Source organism: Thamnophis sirtalis, unplaced genomic scaffold (genome assembly GCF_051295495.1).
Source record: "Thamnophis sirtalis isolate CommonGarterSnake01/CBP01778 unplaced genomic scaffold, rThaSir2_p1.2 scaffold_2, whole genome shotgun sequence".
NCBI lineage: Eukaryota > Metazoa > Chordata > Lepidosauria > Squamata > Natricidae > Thamnophis > Thamnophis sirtalis.
The window spans coordinates 28,895,533-28,913,739 of NW_028261382.1; the positions used below are offsets into that span (position 1 = coordinate 28,895,533).

Genomic DNA, 18,207 nt, shown 5'->3' on the forward strand with positions numbered 1-18,207 from the left:
GCATTTGCTATTGATGCTTTTTCTAACAAGTTCCCGAAAAACAGAGAGAAAGAGAGAAAGAGATTGGATAAAGAAGCAGCGGACTTGGAATAAAATAAGAAAACCCTTCATAGAAATGCGGAGAAGGCCCTCTTTAAGACGCCCCATCTCTACGAGGTGGGACTCCAGACCTTAAAGGTTGTGTGAAGTCTTGTTCTTGTGTAAGCCACAAAACAAACAAACCAGGGAGGCCAATGGTACATGGGTGGGGCACATTAATCTCCAACATATCTCATTCCACCACCCAGAATTGTGGTTAGATCCCTGCTTATCCTAGAGGCTTGTAGCTCAACGGGAAACATAGCAACCCACCCATAGGTGAAAAGTTGGCTTTTCTTCTAGAGGGTCTTCCTGGCTTCTAGTCCATCAAGTTCAATTCAGGCACGGCTACTCAGTTTTTGTTGGGCGACTTGCCAAGAGCTGGACTTCACTGTTGCCCTTTTGAGACCTGCTCTTAAAAACCACCAAAGATGGCAGGGAAACCCTGAGGAAATGAATCCGAGATGACTTGGGAGAAGGCCACGTGGTCTACAAATCAACAGAGCTGCATTGGAGGAAGTAGCCGGTAGAATAAATTGTGTAGCCAATAAGTTTCATCCACTTGTCATTCCCCCCCACAAAGGAAATTGGAGGTTGATGGACCAGAAACGCCCACGAAGGCCACACCAACACAGCCAACCTTGGTTGATCTTGGGAGACCAAGGTTGTAGCCTAGGCTTGGAAAACACACCAGAAGACCCTTTCGTATTACAGCTTTGAAAATTACATGGTCATAGATAGCCATGAAGTTCTTGCAACCTCAGGAAATTGGGTGACATTAATGAATGTCAATGAAGATGGCCTTGGAAGCCTTCAGAGATGGAGCTCAAGGCTTGTTCAGGCAGATAGCCTCAACTGTCTTCCATAATTCTTTTAAAAATATACCTAGTTAGGATATTTCCACATTGAATCCAGTCCGTTAGTGAATCCAATCAAGTTGTACTTGAGTTGAAGGCATCATTGATGGTTGCTTCTCCCTCCAGGAAAGAGTTCACCCCATTCAATGGTCCTTGCAAACTGGGAAGGCTGGAAGATGGTGTGGGGAAATCCCATGTAGGGGCTAAGTGAATGGGCCAAAGCCCTAGACCAGTGGTCTCCAACCTTGGCAACTTTAATACCTGTGGACTTCAACTCCCAGAGTTCCTCAGCCAGCTTTGCTGGCTGAGGAACTCTGGGAGTTGAAGTCCACAGGTCTTCAAATTGCCAAGGTTGGAGACCACTGCCCTAGACAATGCAGCCCAGCCATCAGGTTGATGGACTATCTGTCAACTTCAGAAGCAGGTCTTCACAGAAGAGCATCTCCATCTCCAATAACATTTCTCTTCATGCGCTTGGACGAACAACATTGCCATACTTGCGCTTCATGCTTCTCAACAGCCGTCTAGAGGCCAGGACTACTTTCCAGGTGGAGCTTGGGGAAAAATCCTGGGATGGATTCGATCCAGAAGACCAACCTCCAGATCCCATCCAACGGTCACAAGACCGTCCTCTCTCTTTAATCAGCATTTGGGACGGGGGAAAAGGGAGGTGAAAATGCTAGCCAGGAGCTGGCGTCAGGGACATCTTTGTGGTCCTGGCCCGAGATGAGGTGGTGAGAAGCATGACTATTTGCAGTTAGCCACCACGCTAATCTCCCTCTGTGTGTTTCTCTTCTCGCTTTTCTTTTTTATCTCTTCTGCCTCCACAGCCGGAAGGGCCCTTCTTCACCTACACGAGCCACATTAATCCGACCAGCTGAATCTTCCCTCTTAGATCTATAACCCAAGGCCTGTAGGCAGCTGGTGACAAGCCCCCACCCCACCCCACCCCGCCTGGGTTTTCCTCTACTCTGCCAACCCAGCATCCCCCTTGGCTCCTCTGCCCCTTCCTCCATGTGGTTTTTTTTTTTTTAAAAAAAAAAACATGCTCGTTTTAGTGAATTGAGCACTTATGTCTACTATTGTGCGTCCGTATTGCTTGTGAGCCTAGAGTAGTCCCTCCTAGTCGAAGGGTAATGATTCGTGAATGCCGTTGAGTTCGCCGAGGCGTAGACCGGAAGGAACATCTCGATGTGCCCAAACCCGGCTTGGGTTCGGTGTCCTGGGTCGGCCGTAGCCCTTAATCCGTAGCGATGTAGTTCATTTTGTCCACTGGACCGTAGTAGAGAGACACAGGTGGTCTTGTGCTTTTGAGGACCACACTCGGCGAGAGAACTTGGGACTGGAAATGCTTTCATGTTCTTGAGAAGGATTGGATTCAAGGTGCCTCCCACCCACCCCCGATGAGGGGCTGATCCTCCTTTTTTTCAAGCAGGGCCAACTGGTTTGGTGGCCGGGGCGGGGGGGGGCTTCCTGGATGGTGCAGATGTCCAGAGGATTTGACCACGGATGGATTGAAACCAACGTTCAGAGGTCACCCTCCGATTCTTGGGAGAGACTTTTTTGGCACAATATCTTTCTGATCGAGAGACTGAGATTTAATTTAGCTCCTTCTCAGCCAGAACGGACCAGCTGATATTTCGGGGGGGGGAAAAGAGAGAGTTTGCTGTGTAAATGTTTTATGAGCTTCGCTTCCGACAAAACAAAACAAAAATCAAAACAAGGACCTCTTCAAACGTGTCGATGTCTTGAGTATTCTGCTGATTCCATTCGCTTCCTTGCATGCGGGACGTACGTATTTCATGACAGGGGTAAAAAAAAAAATTAACACATTTTTATCACCAACTTGGACATCCCTCTCGGCTACCGGCTCTGTGACCTACCTATTTAGGAATAAATGTGGTGGTGGTGGGGAAATCCGCCACTTTCCCGTCCTTCTAAAAGCCACAATTTTAAGTCCATCCCCGCTTCCAATTTTACGTTCCTTGATACGAACGGTTTTGAGTTGAGTTTTGATGTCTGTTCCTTTTGTCTGTTTTAACTATGGTTTTAATTCTTTTGTCCCCCACCCCACCCCACCCCCTTATCCTTCTCCTTTTTCTTTTTTTTTTGGAATTCCAGCCGGCCTAACAAAGCCAGCCCCTCTCGTCCGGAGAGTCCAAAGGCATCGTTTGACATGTAACTTCTGCTCATCCATCCTTTTAAATCTGCCTCTTAGCTGTCCTGTCCTGGAATGATCGAACGCACATCTTTTAAAAAAATGAACATAAAAACCAAATCCAAAACAAACAAAAATAAACCCCACAGCTTTGTTCTGTTGTAGCTTGTGGCTTTGCACATATCAGATACGACTCTAGTGAAACTGTTTTTTTCCTTTGTCCTTTTTTTTTTATTGTCCTTCTTCCTGGTTGCTTCAAAGGAACTTCGAACAAAGCCAATGAGTTATATTGTAGTAATGAAACACATCTTTACTGTTATATAAATATCTATAAATATATACATATATATATATATAAAGATCTAAAATCTATATGGTGTCCAGATGTTTTAAAGCCTTTAAATGCCTCCACTGTTGAAATTTAGCAAATACTTGAGTAGGAAGAAGAATGTGTGCTTGTGGGTGTGGGTGTAACAACACACACAGGTGCGCACACCTACAGTTGCTGCAGCTGGGTTATTGCTCCCAAATTGTGGGTGATTTTTTTTTCTTTTTTGCAGTCCTGGTAGTACTTGTAATGCCGTGTGTGACCTATCATCTCCTGTTCACTGGCTGAAATAAATTATTTCTGTATAACAGAGATGTCATGCCTTCAAATAAACTCCTCTGTCGGTTCTTTTGCATGTCATATTTGATGGGGAAAGTCTTCGCTGCAGGAATCCAACACATGTTGTTCGTTTATTTATTAGTAGCCGATAACCCGGCGTTGCCCGGGTATTTATTCCCGGGTGGGGAGGAGGGGAACGTCCGGACCAAACGTAATTTCTAATGTTGGATTTTTCCCCTTACCAGTGGGAGCCCCCTTGTGGAGTACTATGAAGCCACATGGCCGTACAGTAGAAGCCATTTTAAGGCACAACAGACCGTATCTTAACAGAACGCACAAGAGGTTTTAGGGGTGTCTTACCCCCACAGTATTTGTCTCCAGGGAGTAAGTCATCTGTGTACCAAATTTGGTTGAAATTGCTTGAGGCGTTCAAAAGTTATGCTGGAACATATACACAGACAGCCGTATATATATATATGTACATACATATATATATACACATATATACATATATATATATACATATATATATATACATATATATACATATATCTTGATAATATATAGATATCAATCTATATATATATAGATGATTTAAATTTTTTTGCTGTCCCTTTCTGCAACACATTTCGGTGGTCTTTCACACCGCGCGCGTTTGTTCCAGGAGACCAACTCGGTTCATTTTAACATGGGTTTTGTAGGACTCAGGGCATTGTGCAATCTTTACAAAGCGGTTTAAGTTGGCAACTGGGCCAAAGATGTTGTGTGAGCACAGCCACTGATGGGAGTAACTTACTACGACAAGCCAGATTGCAAAATCAAAAGGGAGTTGCAACGATCTGAAGATAAATTTGAATTAACTCGGGGGTGGGGGGTCAGCGCAGTTCACATTCCTGTGGGTTAAACCGATGTTTCCTTTTTCAGTAGTTTGCATGCCGGAAAATGACAGAAGCCAAAACTACGCCGGATCCAGTCTGGAGGGGAAAAAATAAACCTCGCCGCATCTCGCACAGCAGCCAAACACATAACGAAAGCGATTTCACAACCCTAAGTAACACAACTGAAGGAACAAGCTGTTCTTTAAACCTCCAAGTGAGGCCACGCTGACAGAATGTATGAACCCAAATACCGTTTCTTTCCACGCTTAAAACTTTTTTTTCCTTAAAAAAAAAAGGGAAGATACAGGTAGTCCTCGACTTACAACCACAATTGCGCCCAATTAAGTTAAGCGAGACATCGGTTCAGCTGGTTTTGGTCCAATTTTACCTTTCTTGCCACAGTTGTTAAGTGAATCAATGTGGTTGATAAATTAGTAAGCCGGTGGTTAAGTGAATCGGGCTTTCTCCGTTGACTTTTGCTTCTTGGAAAGTCACTGCGACTGTCGTAAATATGAACCAGTTGCCAAGGGTTTGAATTTTGATTTCTTGGCCATGGGGATGCTGTAATGGTCGTAGTAATAGCAGTAGCACTGAAGACTTATATACATTATTTTACAGGGCTTCACAGTCCTCTCTAAGCAGTTTACAGAATCAGCCTCTTGCCCGGAACAATCTGGGTCCTCATTTGACCCACCTCAGAAGGACGGAAGGCTGAGTCAATCTTGAGCCTGGTGGGATTCGAACTGCCAAACTGCAGTCAGCAGGCAGTCAGCAGAAGTAGCCTGCAGAACTGCACTCTGACCACTGTGCCACCGAAGCTCATTGTAATACAGATATGTCCATGTCCCCGACAGCAGCCATTCACACATTTTACCTTTTCCTGACCCTGCAACAGTTGTAGCAATGGCAATAGCCCTTAGACTTATATACTGCTTTACCATGCTGTTAGAGCCCTCTCTAAGCAGAATCGACCTCTTGCCCCCAACAATCTGGGTCCTCATTTGACCCACCTCGGAAGGACGGAAGGCTGAGTCAACCTTGAGCCAGTCAGGATCGAACTGCTAGCAGTGGGCAGAGTTAGCATGCAATACTGCATTCTAACCATTGTGCCACCATGGCAAGGAAGGAAGGAAGGAAGGGGGGGAGGAGGTGGTCAGGATCGAACTGCTAGCAGTGGGCAGAATTAGCTTGCAATACTGCATTTTGACCACTGCACTACTATGATATAGACAGACAGACATAGAGATAGAGCAATAGCACTTATATACCGCTTCACAGTGCTTTACAGCCCTCTCTAAGCAGTTTAGAGTTAGCCTCTTGCCCCCAACAATCTGGGTCCTCATTTGACCCACCTCAGAAAAACGGAAGGCTGAGTCAATCTTGAGCTGGTGAGGATCGAACTGCTAGCAGTGGGCAGAGTTAGCATATAATACTGCATTCTAACCATTGTGCCACCATGGCAAGGAAGGAAGGAAAGAGGGAGGGAGGAGTTGGTCAGGATCGAACTGCTAGCAGTGGGCAGGATTAGCTTGCAATACTGCATTTTTACCACTGCACCACTATGATATATAGATGGATAGATAGATGATAGATATTAGATAGATGATATAGATATAGATAGATAGATAGATAGATAGATAAACAGACAGACATATAGAGCAATAGCACTTATATACCGCTTCCCAGTGCTTTACAGCCCTCTCTAAGTGGTTTAGAGTCAGCCTCTTGCCCCCAACAATCTTGGTCCTCATTTTACCCACCTCGGAAAAACGGAAGGCTGAGTCAACCTTGAGCTGGTGAGATTCGAACTGCCAAATTGCAGGCAGCCGGCAGGAGGAGCCTGCAGTACTGCACTCTAACCACTGCGCCACCACGGCTTCGTGTGAACAACGGTCGTAAATCATTTTTTTCAGTGCCCTTGTAATTTTGAACGGTCGCTAAATGAAACTGATCGGGGTGTGTGTGCATGCGGTGCAGCTTATTGGGCAGACAACGCCCCCTCCCCCCCCCCCCGGGCAATGCTTCCGAGGGACAGAAGAGCCACATGCAACATCAGTGAAGTGAAACAGATTTATTCAGAAAGACCAAATCTTTTATAACAGGATATAAATTTGTCTTGGCAACAGATTGCAAGAGTTCCTTTGCTTTGCTTCACGCGTTTCCCCTGGAAACCCCACACCTAATAAATATGGAATAATATTCTACAGTAAATCACATTCCTGTCCTGCTTTGCCCCTCCCGCCTCCACTAAAGTTATTTTCATTTTATTTTTCTTCTTCAAATATCATACAAGGTGACAAGGGTAGCCTTCCGCCAGCCAGGAAAAGGCTGTCCGTGGGCTTTATTCTCTCTCTTTTTATTATTATTATTACTATTATTCAAGGTTATGTACAAAATATTACAGATACAATATGTACACTTGTGCCAACAAGCGGCCCGCGAGCCCATTTTCGCCCGCCTCCTGACCTAACGCAACGAGGGAACGAGTAACACTGATGTTGCGACTGTCCCCGTTTTGTGGGCGTTGTCGTTTTCCTGCGATCCAGTTCCTTCTGCCTTACAACTTGGAAAGAAAGTGGGGTAGTCGACGTGCGGTTTTTGCTAGAAAATTGTAGCGGAAGCTTCTTTTGCTTTTCGAACTTCCCTCCGTGCTTTGCTAGCAAGCTGTCCCAGGAGGAAAACTTGTGCAAAAACGCAACTTTGCCGGTCTCTCTATTCCCGGGAGCTAAAAACTAAGAAAGCTGGACCACCTCCTAATCTCCCCCTTTTTTTGTTAACACACCAAGTCACCACCAACTTCAAACCAACCGGTACACTGCTTCACACTCTCACAATCAAGGGAATTCTTCCGTCAATCTCCCCGTGCGGGAGGGGCTCAGAGGCAGAAAGGAGAGAAACCGTCAACCATCAAAATGCATTGCAAAATAATCTTAAGATGGTTGAAATAAGTTTGGCTTGACCCCGGGAGAGAGAGATTCCGCGTGCGAGAGATGGAATCAACTCTCGTCCCACCCCCCAACCCAACAAGCCTGGTTCCTTTTTCTGACCTCCCCTTCCGCATCTCCGAAGAATAAGTAAAACCTTTCCGTCTCTTCAATGCAAACGAACGTCCAGTTTTTCTAAAAAAAATTACATTGCAGCTTTTTATCCCCTTCCCTGGAAAACCGTTTGCCCTTCCAAACGTTGTAACGGAACAAAAGGATTTGGGGGGGGGGCGGAGGAAAGAGACGGCGTTTTGCTAGAAAGGCAGCTGGCTAACTCTTTGAAGGGAAAGGATGGAGGGGGTGGGATTTGTGGGATTGGGGGCCATGCAAGTTAAAAGAGGGAAGGAAGATTTTGGAAGAAGGGCATAAAACCTGACCTAACGAAAGCTGAAATAACCAAAGGAGGGTTTAGTAGAGAGAATTAAATCCACAAGACCTGAATGGGAGGAAGCAACAGGCGGTCGGGTGGCGTAAAATTCTGAGCTTCATTGGACAACGGTGTGATTCGCAGCCAGCGCACAAAAGCTTCCACCCCCCCAGCGCGTGCCCTCGAGCCAGCCCGACCACCACCACCCACCTGGCCCCCCGCAGGAGCTCTCAAGCGTCCCTTTCCAGTTTAAACCACCAGAAGCTTCACTTCGTCGTTTTCGTCCACCCGATAGAAAAACGGGATGCACGGCGTTTCCGAGAGGGGCCCCACCCGATTCTGCGGGTTTTGTATTTCACGGAGGAGCCGCAGGATCTGCTGGGCCGTGGGGTCCCGAGGAGCGGGCTGGGGGCCCTGGGGGTCGCTGTGGAGCGGGTGGGATTGTGAAACGACGGCGTCCGGTTCAGGTCCGTCCGTCAGGCTCACTTCTCGCAGGTCTGGAAGGCAGAGGGGAGGCGGGAGGGGGGGTAGAGAAATGAGGCGTCAGTGGTGGAGGTTGTACAGGTATCCCTTGTACGGTCGTTAAGTGTGAAAAACGGTTCTAAAGTCACTATTTTCACAGACATTGTAACTTTTGAACAATCACTAAACAAACTGTCGTAAGCTAAGGATTACCTATACGCCAGTGGTGGGTTCCAGATCCCGTCGCAACCGGGACGGGGCTGGGCATCCTCATCGGCGTGCATGCACATGCCACCGCCCTGCAAAACCCAGCTGCTTGGCGTACGTCACGCAGGTCCCGCCCGCTGTGACCGCATGCGCAATTGGCCCGTTTGCATCAAAAAGCAATAAGGAACGCAGGCAGGTGGGCCAAATGAGCCACCGTTCTGGTACGGTGGCCGCTGCTCCCAGCTACCACCGATATGCCTGGACCGGACCACCCAGAACCCACCTCTGCTGTACACCCTAAAGTTGCATTTCTCAACCTTAGCTGCTTTGAAGATGTGCGGACTTCAACTCCCAGAATTCCCCAGCCAGGTAATGACCGAGCAGCATGAGGAAGGGGTTAGGGACAGGAGCCCAGATTTGGGGGGGGGAGGATACAGCAGGGGCTTTACTAGGATGGCCCCTTCAAAGGAATCCTTTCCCCCCTCCTCAATTTACTGACTCTCACCTGCCACCTTGGAAGTGTTCGGTTCGAAGGGGCCATCCGCCTGAACGCCGGCCTCCCTCTCGTGCCCGGGCTGTGGCTCCCCAGTCTGCGTGGCCATGACGTACTTGGTGTACCAATCGTTGCGCTCGCCCACCAGGCGCATCACCAGTTCGTGCAGCTCCAGTAACTTCATCTGCAAACAAAAAAGAATCTAAAGGGGAAAATGGAAAGAAGCACCGGGGGGGCAGGGGGGGGCACCTTCCAGCGCCCAAAGGCTTCCTTCGTCCTGCGAGGAAGTTTCCTTTCCCCACTTCCTGTAGCTGAGTTACGAATGCTAAGGGGCTAGTCCTTGTGAGTTTTCGGCTTCACGGTCTTGTCTGTTGTGTTTCTCTTGGCATCCGCTAAATCGCTCCAAAAGCTACTTGGGGAAGGAAGAGGGTCTTCGTTCTGAGACTTGGGAGCAGAAAGAACACAGCAAAACTGTTCTGACCAAGGCCTCTCATGAGTATGCAACAAACTCCTTGTCCCAGCAAAAGCTCCTATTATTAATTGACTGTAAATTCTGCTCCAGCAAAGTCTTTCGAGGGAGGATTTACAGTCACAGACCTTATCTGGCTTGGAGAGCTTCCAGGCCGAGAGCTGCAAAATTTGGCAAGGAGTCTCAGAGAATCACAAACCAATGAAGTGAACTAATTGCCTCCTGCAAACTCCACTCCCCTTTCACTCCTCTTTCACTTCCTCTGGGAGGGGCCATTCACTGTCCACCTGTGGCCTTACTCCCAAGTCGACCCCTGTTCTTTAGCTGTTCCCTTCGTCTGGCAACTCTGTGCATGTGCACACTGGGAACAGGTTCTTCTGCCTCACTGATGTCTGACTCTGAAGGCAGCTGATAACTGTCAGACAGCCCTGGCCCCTTCTCTGCCTCCAACACAGAGCCCTCATCAGAGCCTTCCCCAGACTCCAGGACTGGCCCATCTTCCTCCCCAACCTCCTCATTGTCCGAATCTGCTCCCAGCTTCACTAGCCACAACAAATACACACACACAGCAACAAAACACAGACACACACACACCACTCAAAAGGAGCTAACTTCTGCCCTAGCAGGACAGTGCTTCAAAACAAAGACCAAGAGCCCTCCTCGGGTTGCTGTGTGTAGCCTCGAAATGAGACACCATGCTTTAAATAAGGACCGACGGTCGCGAAAAGAGAGACGGAGGCAGTTCAGGGCCCAATCCTGGTTGGAACGGCCCCGGAAAGCGAATTTTGGCCTGACCTTCATGTCCTCCTTGTCTTGAGCCAGCCGGTTGATGTAATCTTCTTTCTCCCGGTGGCGCTGTTTGAGAATCGCTCGTTGACTCTGGTACAGGGCAATGTATTCGCCTGCAGAGTGAGGAGAGACGAGCAGGATGGAATAAAATATACCGACGTCCACTAGATGGCACTGTAACCCCACAATTGAGAAATGACCCACTGGTAGCAAAAAAAAATTAAAAAAAAAATTCTGAATAACATAGTTGGAAGGGACCTTGGAGGTCTTATAGTCCAACCCCCTGCTCAAGCAGGAAGCCCTAGACCATTTCAGACAAATGGCTGTCCAGTCTCTTCTTGAAAACCTCTGGTGATGGGAGTACCCACAACTCCTGGAGCCAAGCCATTCCACTGATTATTTCTCCTTAGTTCTAGGTTGGTTCTCTCCTTGATTAGTTTCCATCCATTGCTTCCTGTCCTGCATTTAGGTGCTCTGGAGAATAGGTTGACCACCCTTTTCTTTGTGGCAGTCCCTCGAATATTGGAACACTGCATTAAACCAGCCATACCCAAATTTCTTCGACCGTTCTACTTAAGTTTTAGGCTCCAGTCCCCTAATCCATTTTGTTGCTCTTCTCTGCACTCTTTCTAGAGTCTCCACATCTTTTTTTTACATCACGGCGACCAAAACTGAATGCAGTATTCCCAGTGTGGCCTTACCAAGGGCTTATAAAGTGGTATCAACCCTTCATGTGATCTTGATTCTCTCCCTCTATTAATGCAGCCTAGAACTGTGTTGGCTTTTTTGGCAGCTGCTGCGCACAGCTGGCTCCTATTTAACTGGTTGTTTTTAGGACTCCAAGATCCCTCTCACAGTTACTGCTATTGAGCAAGGTACCACCTATACTACACCTGTGCATTTGGTTTTCCTTGCCTAAATGTGGAACCTTCCTTTTTTCCACCACTGAGTTTCATTTTGTTACATATGGCCCAATATTTAAGCAAAATGATAATGCTAGATTTATCAAGACTGATGTGCCCATGTTACCTATGGTGTCTGTTTCCCCGGACAGCTGGATACAGTGGTGCTCCAGTTCCTCCACGCGCTCTTTCAGCGCCGCCTTCTCACGCATCAGGTCTGTGAATCGGAGCTAACAAGGTGGAAGCAGACAAAGGAGATTGTGTGGGCAAAAGGAGGAGGGGAAGACAGCCACAATTCACCCGACTAGGATTATCGTATGTTTTGGAGTATAAAAACATATCATATCCCCTCAGAAAAGAGGCTGAAAATCTGGGTGTGTGTTATACACTGAATACAGCATTTTTGGCTTCCCAAAACTCCGCCCCCCTTTGCAAAAACGTCAGTACATAGCCTTTAGGAGGCTCCCAGAGTGCTCATGGGGGCTGGCGAGGGCAGAAATGAGCAAAAAACAGGCTGTTTTTTGCTCAATTTTGCCCCCCACCCCAGCACTCTACAAGCCTCCTAAGGCTATTCATGCCCTTTTTAAAAAAAAGGGGTGGGCATTTTCACAAAAAACGGGCCGTTTTGGGGAGGTCTACAGTGCAAAAACGTTGTTTTTTTTTTAATTTGTCTCTTCAAAACCTTGGTGCGTCTTATACTGCGAAAAATACAGTATTCCCAAAGCATCTTCACACAAACATTTGCTAGTTTAGGAAGTTGTTCTTTGGAAGTGTCTCTTGAACTTCTTTCCAGGAAGAGATCAATCAAGAAACGGAAACGGCTTTTGTCTCTTCCAGTGAGAAGCGGGCCAGAGATTTTCAAAATGGGCCTTCAAGCAGAGCCCTGAAGCCTCCTAAAAGGTAACAGGTTACCTTACAATGACTGGGTTGCGGTTATTTAAAATTGAAGCAGGTGGAGCTTCCTTGGAATTTATCCTGGGCGAAGATAATTCAGTTAACGTTAATGGGAAAGAATATTTGTAGCTCAGGGTCGAACCGTGGGGTTCTTGGCACCTTTTGAGCTTGGCGGTTTTTTTACAGACGTCTCATGACCCAAATAGGTAACACCATCAGTACTAGGAAGGAATGGAATATATAGGAAAAGGAGGAGGAGATTGTTGTGATCTGTGGGGTCTTTAGTGTTCTCTGATCTTGCAGATGTTTTATTACTCAAACCAGGTAACATTATCAGTGCTAAAAGGGAGTGGGCATTGAGGAGGAGGAGGAGGAGGAGGAGAAGGAGGAGGAGGAGGAGGAGGAGGAGGAGGAGGAGGAGAAGAAGAAGAAGAAGAAGAAGAAGAAGAAGAAGAAGAAGAAGAAGAAGAAAGAAGAAGAAGAAGAAGAAGAAGAAGAAAGAGTTATATTGAAGAAGGAAGGAGAAGGAATTGGAGGAGAAGAATTATCTAGAGAAGAGAGATGAAGATCTCAAGAGCTGAAGATGGAAAGAACCATGCACATCTTTAAGCTTCTTCATTGCCAAAGTAAGTCTTCATCAGGAGGAGGAGGAGGAGGAGGAGGAGAACAACTATGGGGTCCTTTGTGATCTCTGAGCTTCGTTGTTTTCTTGAAAACATTTCATTCGCCAACTAGGTAACAGCGTCAGTGCTAAAAATGCTCCCTTCTAGCATTGATGCCGTTAGCTAGTTGGGTCATAAAATGTTTGCGAGAAAACCTCCCAGCTCAAGAGAGCATCCCAGAGCCCAGAGTTATCGTAATGTCGACACCGGGAGTGTGTCCCCCCCCCCCAAAAAAGGCTCACCTGCAGCTTCTCCATGGCACTTTTCAAGGCTTCATGAACCTCTCCTGGAACTGAATCGGCATCGGAGCCTGGAATGGCGAGAGGCCCGGGTGAAGAGAGTCCCAAGAGCACAGGGTCCTTGCCGAAACACAAGGAGGCAGGGGAGGGGGTCTCCCTCCCCAGGGTTGGTCTCTCTTACCTCCGGTGGACGTGAGCTGCAGCTGCTGCTCCTTCTTGAGGCTGGCGATCTGCTGCAACAGCTCCCGGCACTGCCTTTTCTTTTCCGTCAACTGGCGTCCGAGCTCTTCGCGCTCGCCCTCCGCTTGGGACACGGCAGAGGTCAAGAAAGCCACCTAGGAAAATAATGGAATGTGCCGAAATGAGTAAGCTTACATTTGAAATTAGGGAACGAGAGGACGAGCAATACCATTGGGACTTGTTTTACCAATGGTTAGATTAAAAAACCTGGGAATGAAACTGTTTACCTATGTAGTAATAGTTTTTTTTCCTTGTTATGATATATAGCACTATTCACATGATAGATAAAGGACAATAATGATCTCAATGTATAAGAGTGGGATGATCTAAACACTTTGATATAATTGTATGTAGTGATCATTTTATATTAGAAAGATCTTTGTATATTAAACGGATCAATGATGATGTAATGAACAATTGATATATATATATGAATTGAAATACTTAACCATTATATGGATTAATAATTAATAATGGGATGATTGGTGACATTATGGTCAATTGAAAATATGAATGTATATTATAAATTAATGGGAATTCTTTGTTCTAATCTCCGCTTTTTCTCCTTAGAGATAGGTGATACTATAATACTTTAAAGACTCATTGTTATTTGATAATTATGAATTCAAAGAAATAAAGATTGTTACAAATGAAAGAATATTAATGGTAATTTGAACACGTAATGCTCAATGACAGCAAAATATCCAGTTATGTTTATTGTAAACCAGTGATGTTAATCCTAAATTTAAGAATTGATGCACAAAAACTTATAACCAAACGACATGCTTGAGGAAATGGAGGAAAGTTTTTTGTTTTTTTCTACTCTTGCTTTGTTTCGTATGTGTTGTTTTGTTTAAAAAAAAAAATAAGAAAGCCACCTAGGGAAGGAAGGCTGGCCAGTTTGAGCGGGGTAGGGTGGCTAACTTTCAAACTCTGCACCTGGGATTTAGGACCACGCTTCCTCCCAGCTCCCCTAGGCCAGGAGTCTGCAAACTTAAAACACCCAAAGAGCCATTTGGACCCATTTCCCACAGAAAAAGAAAACACCAGGAGCCACAAAGGTCCTAACCGGAAGCCTCCTGTTCAATTCTGGAGCTGACCGGAAGTTCAGTTTCCCCACCATAGAGTCGCCTCCTAGCGCGGCGTCCTTTTTCCTCTACCTGTCCTAACCGAAAGCCCTATCAATTGTGGAAACAACTGGAAAACCCTCCCCTCGCCATAGAGTCTTCTCCTGGCGCACTGTGCTTCTCCCCCTCCTCTCAAAATTGTGGCGCCAACCAGTGACGGAGCCGCAGCAGAGGGAGGAAAGAGCCACATGCGGCTCCAGAGCTGCAGTTTGTTGACCCCTGCCCTAGGCTTATGACCGTTCGTTTTGCGGATCGGTTACGACAGCTTGGGAAAAAGCCCCGGATGAATCAATCAATCAGAATAGAGCTGGAAGGGACCTTGGAAGTCTTCTAGTCCAACCCTCTGCTCAAGAGGGAATCACTATACCAGGGATGGCTAACCTTTTTTGGCTCAGGTGCCAAAAGCGTGCATGTGTGCAATAGCACGCGCGCGCCCACACCCATAGTTCAATCCCCCCTGTGCATGCGTGCACGACCCACCCCCCCTGCCCTCCTGAAGCCTGGGGAGAGCGAAAAGAGCCTCCCTAGGGCCTCCGGAAGCTGGAAACGACCCTTTTCCGAACTTCCAGTAGGTCCGTTTTTCAGTAGGCTTTCTTGAAGCTTGGGGAGGGCGAAAACGGCCTCCAGTGGTGAAGCAGCACCTACAACTTCTGGAGGCAAAATATTCCACTGGTTCATTGTCCTCCCTGTTAGGAAGTTTCTCCTTAATTCCAGGTTGCTTCTCTCCTTGATTAGTTTCCACCCACTGTTTCTTGTCCTGCCCTTCTGCTGCTTTGGAAAATAAGCGGACCCCTCCGTCTTCTTTGGGGCAGCCCCTCAAATATTGGAAGACTGCTATTATGAAGTTTGTGTGAGGCCTGCAGGCAGTTCCTTTGGCCTGCCACACTAAGGTTCTATTCTACTATGCTGTTTCATTAGTGGGGAATTGGGAGGGTGGAATTGTACAGTTAGATGCTATATAGCCAGAACAACATTCTTTCTAGGAAGCCAAGGTCATCCTTTGTCTCTGCACCTGACCGGAACTGGATGGGCGGAACTGCCAGCGTGGCAGTGGGAGATTAGACCATGTGATGGACTTGTGGGTGTGGGGGCAAGATCTTGAACTTTCAACTGGGTGGGGAAAATTGGGAAGCTTTCAGATTCGGGTTTTCCCAGATGTGCCAACATGGCTCTCTTAATAAATTGAAACTTTGAGCAATACTTTGCCTTGGACTCTGATTTAATTTTGGATGTTATTTGCCATTAAAATATCCTTTTCTCGTAAGAAATGTGGTATATATCAAGAGCGTTCAATCCTAGCAGGGACTTTCAGCCTGCTCCATTAGATCTGGGGACACACTCCCAAAATCAAAGAATGTTGCTCTATGTCCTGCCTTTTAGGCCAGAGTCATCAAACCAACCAAGACAAGAAACAATCTCAAACAGAATGCTGGGACCTGCAGCTCCCTGATTAAAAAGCAAGATTGTACGTCAGCAACTTCTCTGTTTTAACCAATTCTGATACAGGAAAAGGTAAAGATTCCCCTCGCACATATGTGCTAGTCGTTCCCGACTCTAGGGGGCGGTGCTCATCTCTGTTTCAAAGCCGAAGAGCCAGCGCTGTCTGATGATGTCGTCATGATCATATGGCTGGCATGACTAAATGCCGAAGGCGCATGGAACGCTGTTCCTTTCCCACCAAAGGTGGTTCCTATTTTTCTACTTGCATTTTTTAATGTGCTTTCGAACTGCTAGGTTGGCAGAAGCTAGGACAAGTCACGGGAGCTCACTCCATTACGTGGCGCTAGGGATTTGAACCGCCAAACTGCCGACCTTTCTGATCGACAAGCTCAGCGTCTTAGCCACTGAGCCACCGCGTCCCCTTCTGATACAGGTAGTTATCTAACTATGGACCTAACAACCATAATTGAGCCTAGAATTTCTGGGCCCCGTTTTACCACCTTTCTTGCCACCGATGTTAAGCAAATCTCAGCAGCCGCCACCCGGTGGGTCAGTGAATCTGGCTTCCCTTGTGAGACTCGCAGTGGCCCTCGTGACCGTTGCACTGCCCTTTGCGGTCGCAATTCAGGGGATCGGAGTGAGGAGGAGAACGGCAAGGGAGGAGAACGGAGGGGCTCACTCACCATTTCTTCTTTGCTCTCAAAGTCCTCGGGGATGCTGAGCTGAGAAGTCCTCGAGTCCACAAACTTGGCCGCTTCCACTCCATCCCCTGAAAAGCCGCAAGGGAAGGATGGTAGGGATCACCTCTAGCTGGACATCTGCCCGGCCTGGTGCTTCATCCCATCCCGAATCCTACTCACCTTGGGCCCTGGGCAGCATCCTCTCGTCCAATTCGGCCATGAGTTGGGTGACCTGGGCCTGGAGCTCCTTGTTCTCCTTAGAAAAGGATTCCAGGGTTTTCTGTTGGGACAGGGAAGGTTTTTTCCAACAACTTGACATCAGGAGGTTACAAATTACCATATTTTTCAGAGTATGTGAAGCACCTTTTTCCCCTCAAAAAAGAGGCTGAAAATCTGGGTGTGTCTAATACACTGAATACAGCATTTTTGGCTTCCTGAAACCCCGCCCCTTCACCAAAATGGCCATGCACAGCCTTTAGGATGCTTTGAGAGTGCTCCTGGGGGCTGGGGAGGACAGAAATGAGTGAAAAGCAGGCCTTTTGCTCAATTTTGCCCCCACCCCAGCCCCCAGGAGTACTCTCTAAGCCTCCTAAAGGCTATGCATGCAATTTTTTTGACAACAAAGGGGCCCATTTTCTGCTCGTTTTGGGGGGGACACCCCCAGGAGCACTCTGCAAACCCCCTAAAGGCTATTCATGCCTTTGGGGGGGGGGGGAATGAGCCCATTTTTGCAAAAAATGGGCCGGTTTGGGAGTTTTGCAGAGTGCAAACACTTTTTTTAATTTACCTCTTCAAAACCTTGGTGCGTCTTATACTCCAAAAAATACGGTACTCCTGCAGCGTTTGTGAAAGATACCTAGAAATCCCTAATTTTTCACAAAAGCCGGTGTCAAGGGGAACATGGACAGCTAAGTGCCTCTTCGTTTCAACCTCTCATTAGAGTAAGTGTTATGAGCCAGGCTTCCTTAGAAAGCAACAGTTTTGGTCCCAACAAAACTTTATTTACCCGACTGTGAATTTCTTTCATTCACAGTCTGCAAGGCTTGGCAAACAGTCTTTCAGAGGAATGTTTATCCACACGCACCTTATCTCATTTGGAGCGCTGCCAGATAACTAGTTTCCAAACATAGGGCATAGCAAAACTTGACATAGAGGCTCTTATAATCACAAATAGAACTTTCCAGACCAAAATGAACGAATTGCTTCCTGCAAAAGCCCCCCTCCCCGCTTGCTCTTTTGTTTCCTATGGGAGGGCCAATCACCTCCAAGGTGTGGCTTTACTCCCAAGTCGACCCTGCTTTCTTAGTTGTTCTTATCTTCTGGCAGTTCTGCGCATGCGCACACTGGGAACAGTCTCCAGCTGTTCCTCTGCCTCTCTGCTGTCTAGCTCCCTCTCTGCCCTCGTCTGAGCTTCCTTCAGCCCCCCAGGACTAGCCCATGTTCCTCCCCAACCTCCTCACTGTCTGACTCTCTGCCGGCAGGCCACAACAGTAAAGGGGTGGGGAATGTTGACTACAATGGGTCAATTTGGAGAAATGAAACATCTGCATTCCACGGGAGCTTGGGAGAGTCTGGAAACTTTTCAAGGTCAGATCAACAGGTGTGCAGAAGAAGGCAGATGGTTTCCATAAGGAAAAAAAACTTTTTTTAGACATGGGAAATTCATTAATACTT

General features: G+C 47.1%; 2 protein-coding genes across 23 annotated transcripts in view; one reads left to right on the plus strand and one right to left on the minus strand.

Annotated features, from left to right (window-relative positions):
• Positions 1-3,769, plus strand: part of DNM1 (dynamin 1) — a 110,676-nt gene extending 106,907 nt beyond the window's left edge. For 9 of the 16 annotated variants that reach the window (XR_015695477.1, XR_015695482.1, XR_015695481.1 and 6 more), the window contains one exon: positions 3,057-3,769. Coding sequence is in view for 4 of the 16 variants with exons in the window: in XM_087704592.1 (XP_087560718.1) it covers positions 3,057-3,117 (61 nt within the window). In the remaining 12 variants the exon portion in view is untranslated. Of the gene's footprint in view, positions 1-1,765; positions 2,584-3,056 lie in introns of those variants that run through there. The other 7 variants (XR_015695476.1, XR_015695479.1, XR_015695480.1 and 4 more) reach the window with 1 other exon arrangement.
• Positions 3,770-6,634: 2,865 nt separating this feature from the next.
• The window catches only part of GOLGA2 (golgin A2), a 48,260-nt gene continuing 36,687 nt past the window's right edge, over positions 6,635-18,207 (minus strand). For all 7 annotated transcript variants that reach the window (XM_087704606.1, XM_087704602.1, XM_087704604.1 and 4 more), the window contains 8 exons: positions 16,714-16,813; positions 16,537-16,622; positions 13,228-13,381; positions 13,050-13,117; positions 11,379-11,481; positions 10,356-10,462; positions 9,104-9,275; positions 6,635-8,426 (listed from right to left, as the gene is read on the minus strand). In XM_087704606.1, the coding sequence (XP_087560732.1) occupies positions 8,179-8,426; positions 9,104-9,275; positions 10,356-10,462; positions 11,379-11,481; positions 13,050-13,117; positions 13,228-13,381; positions 16,537-16,622; positions 16,714-16,813 (1,038 nt within the window). In that variant the 3' untranslated portion in view covers positions 6,635-8,178. The remainder of the gene's footprint in view (positions 8,427-9,103; positions 9,276-10,355; positions 10,463-11,378; positions 11,482-13,049; positions 13,118-13,227; positions 13,382-16,536; positions 16,623-16,713; positions 16,814-18,207) is intronic.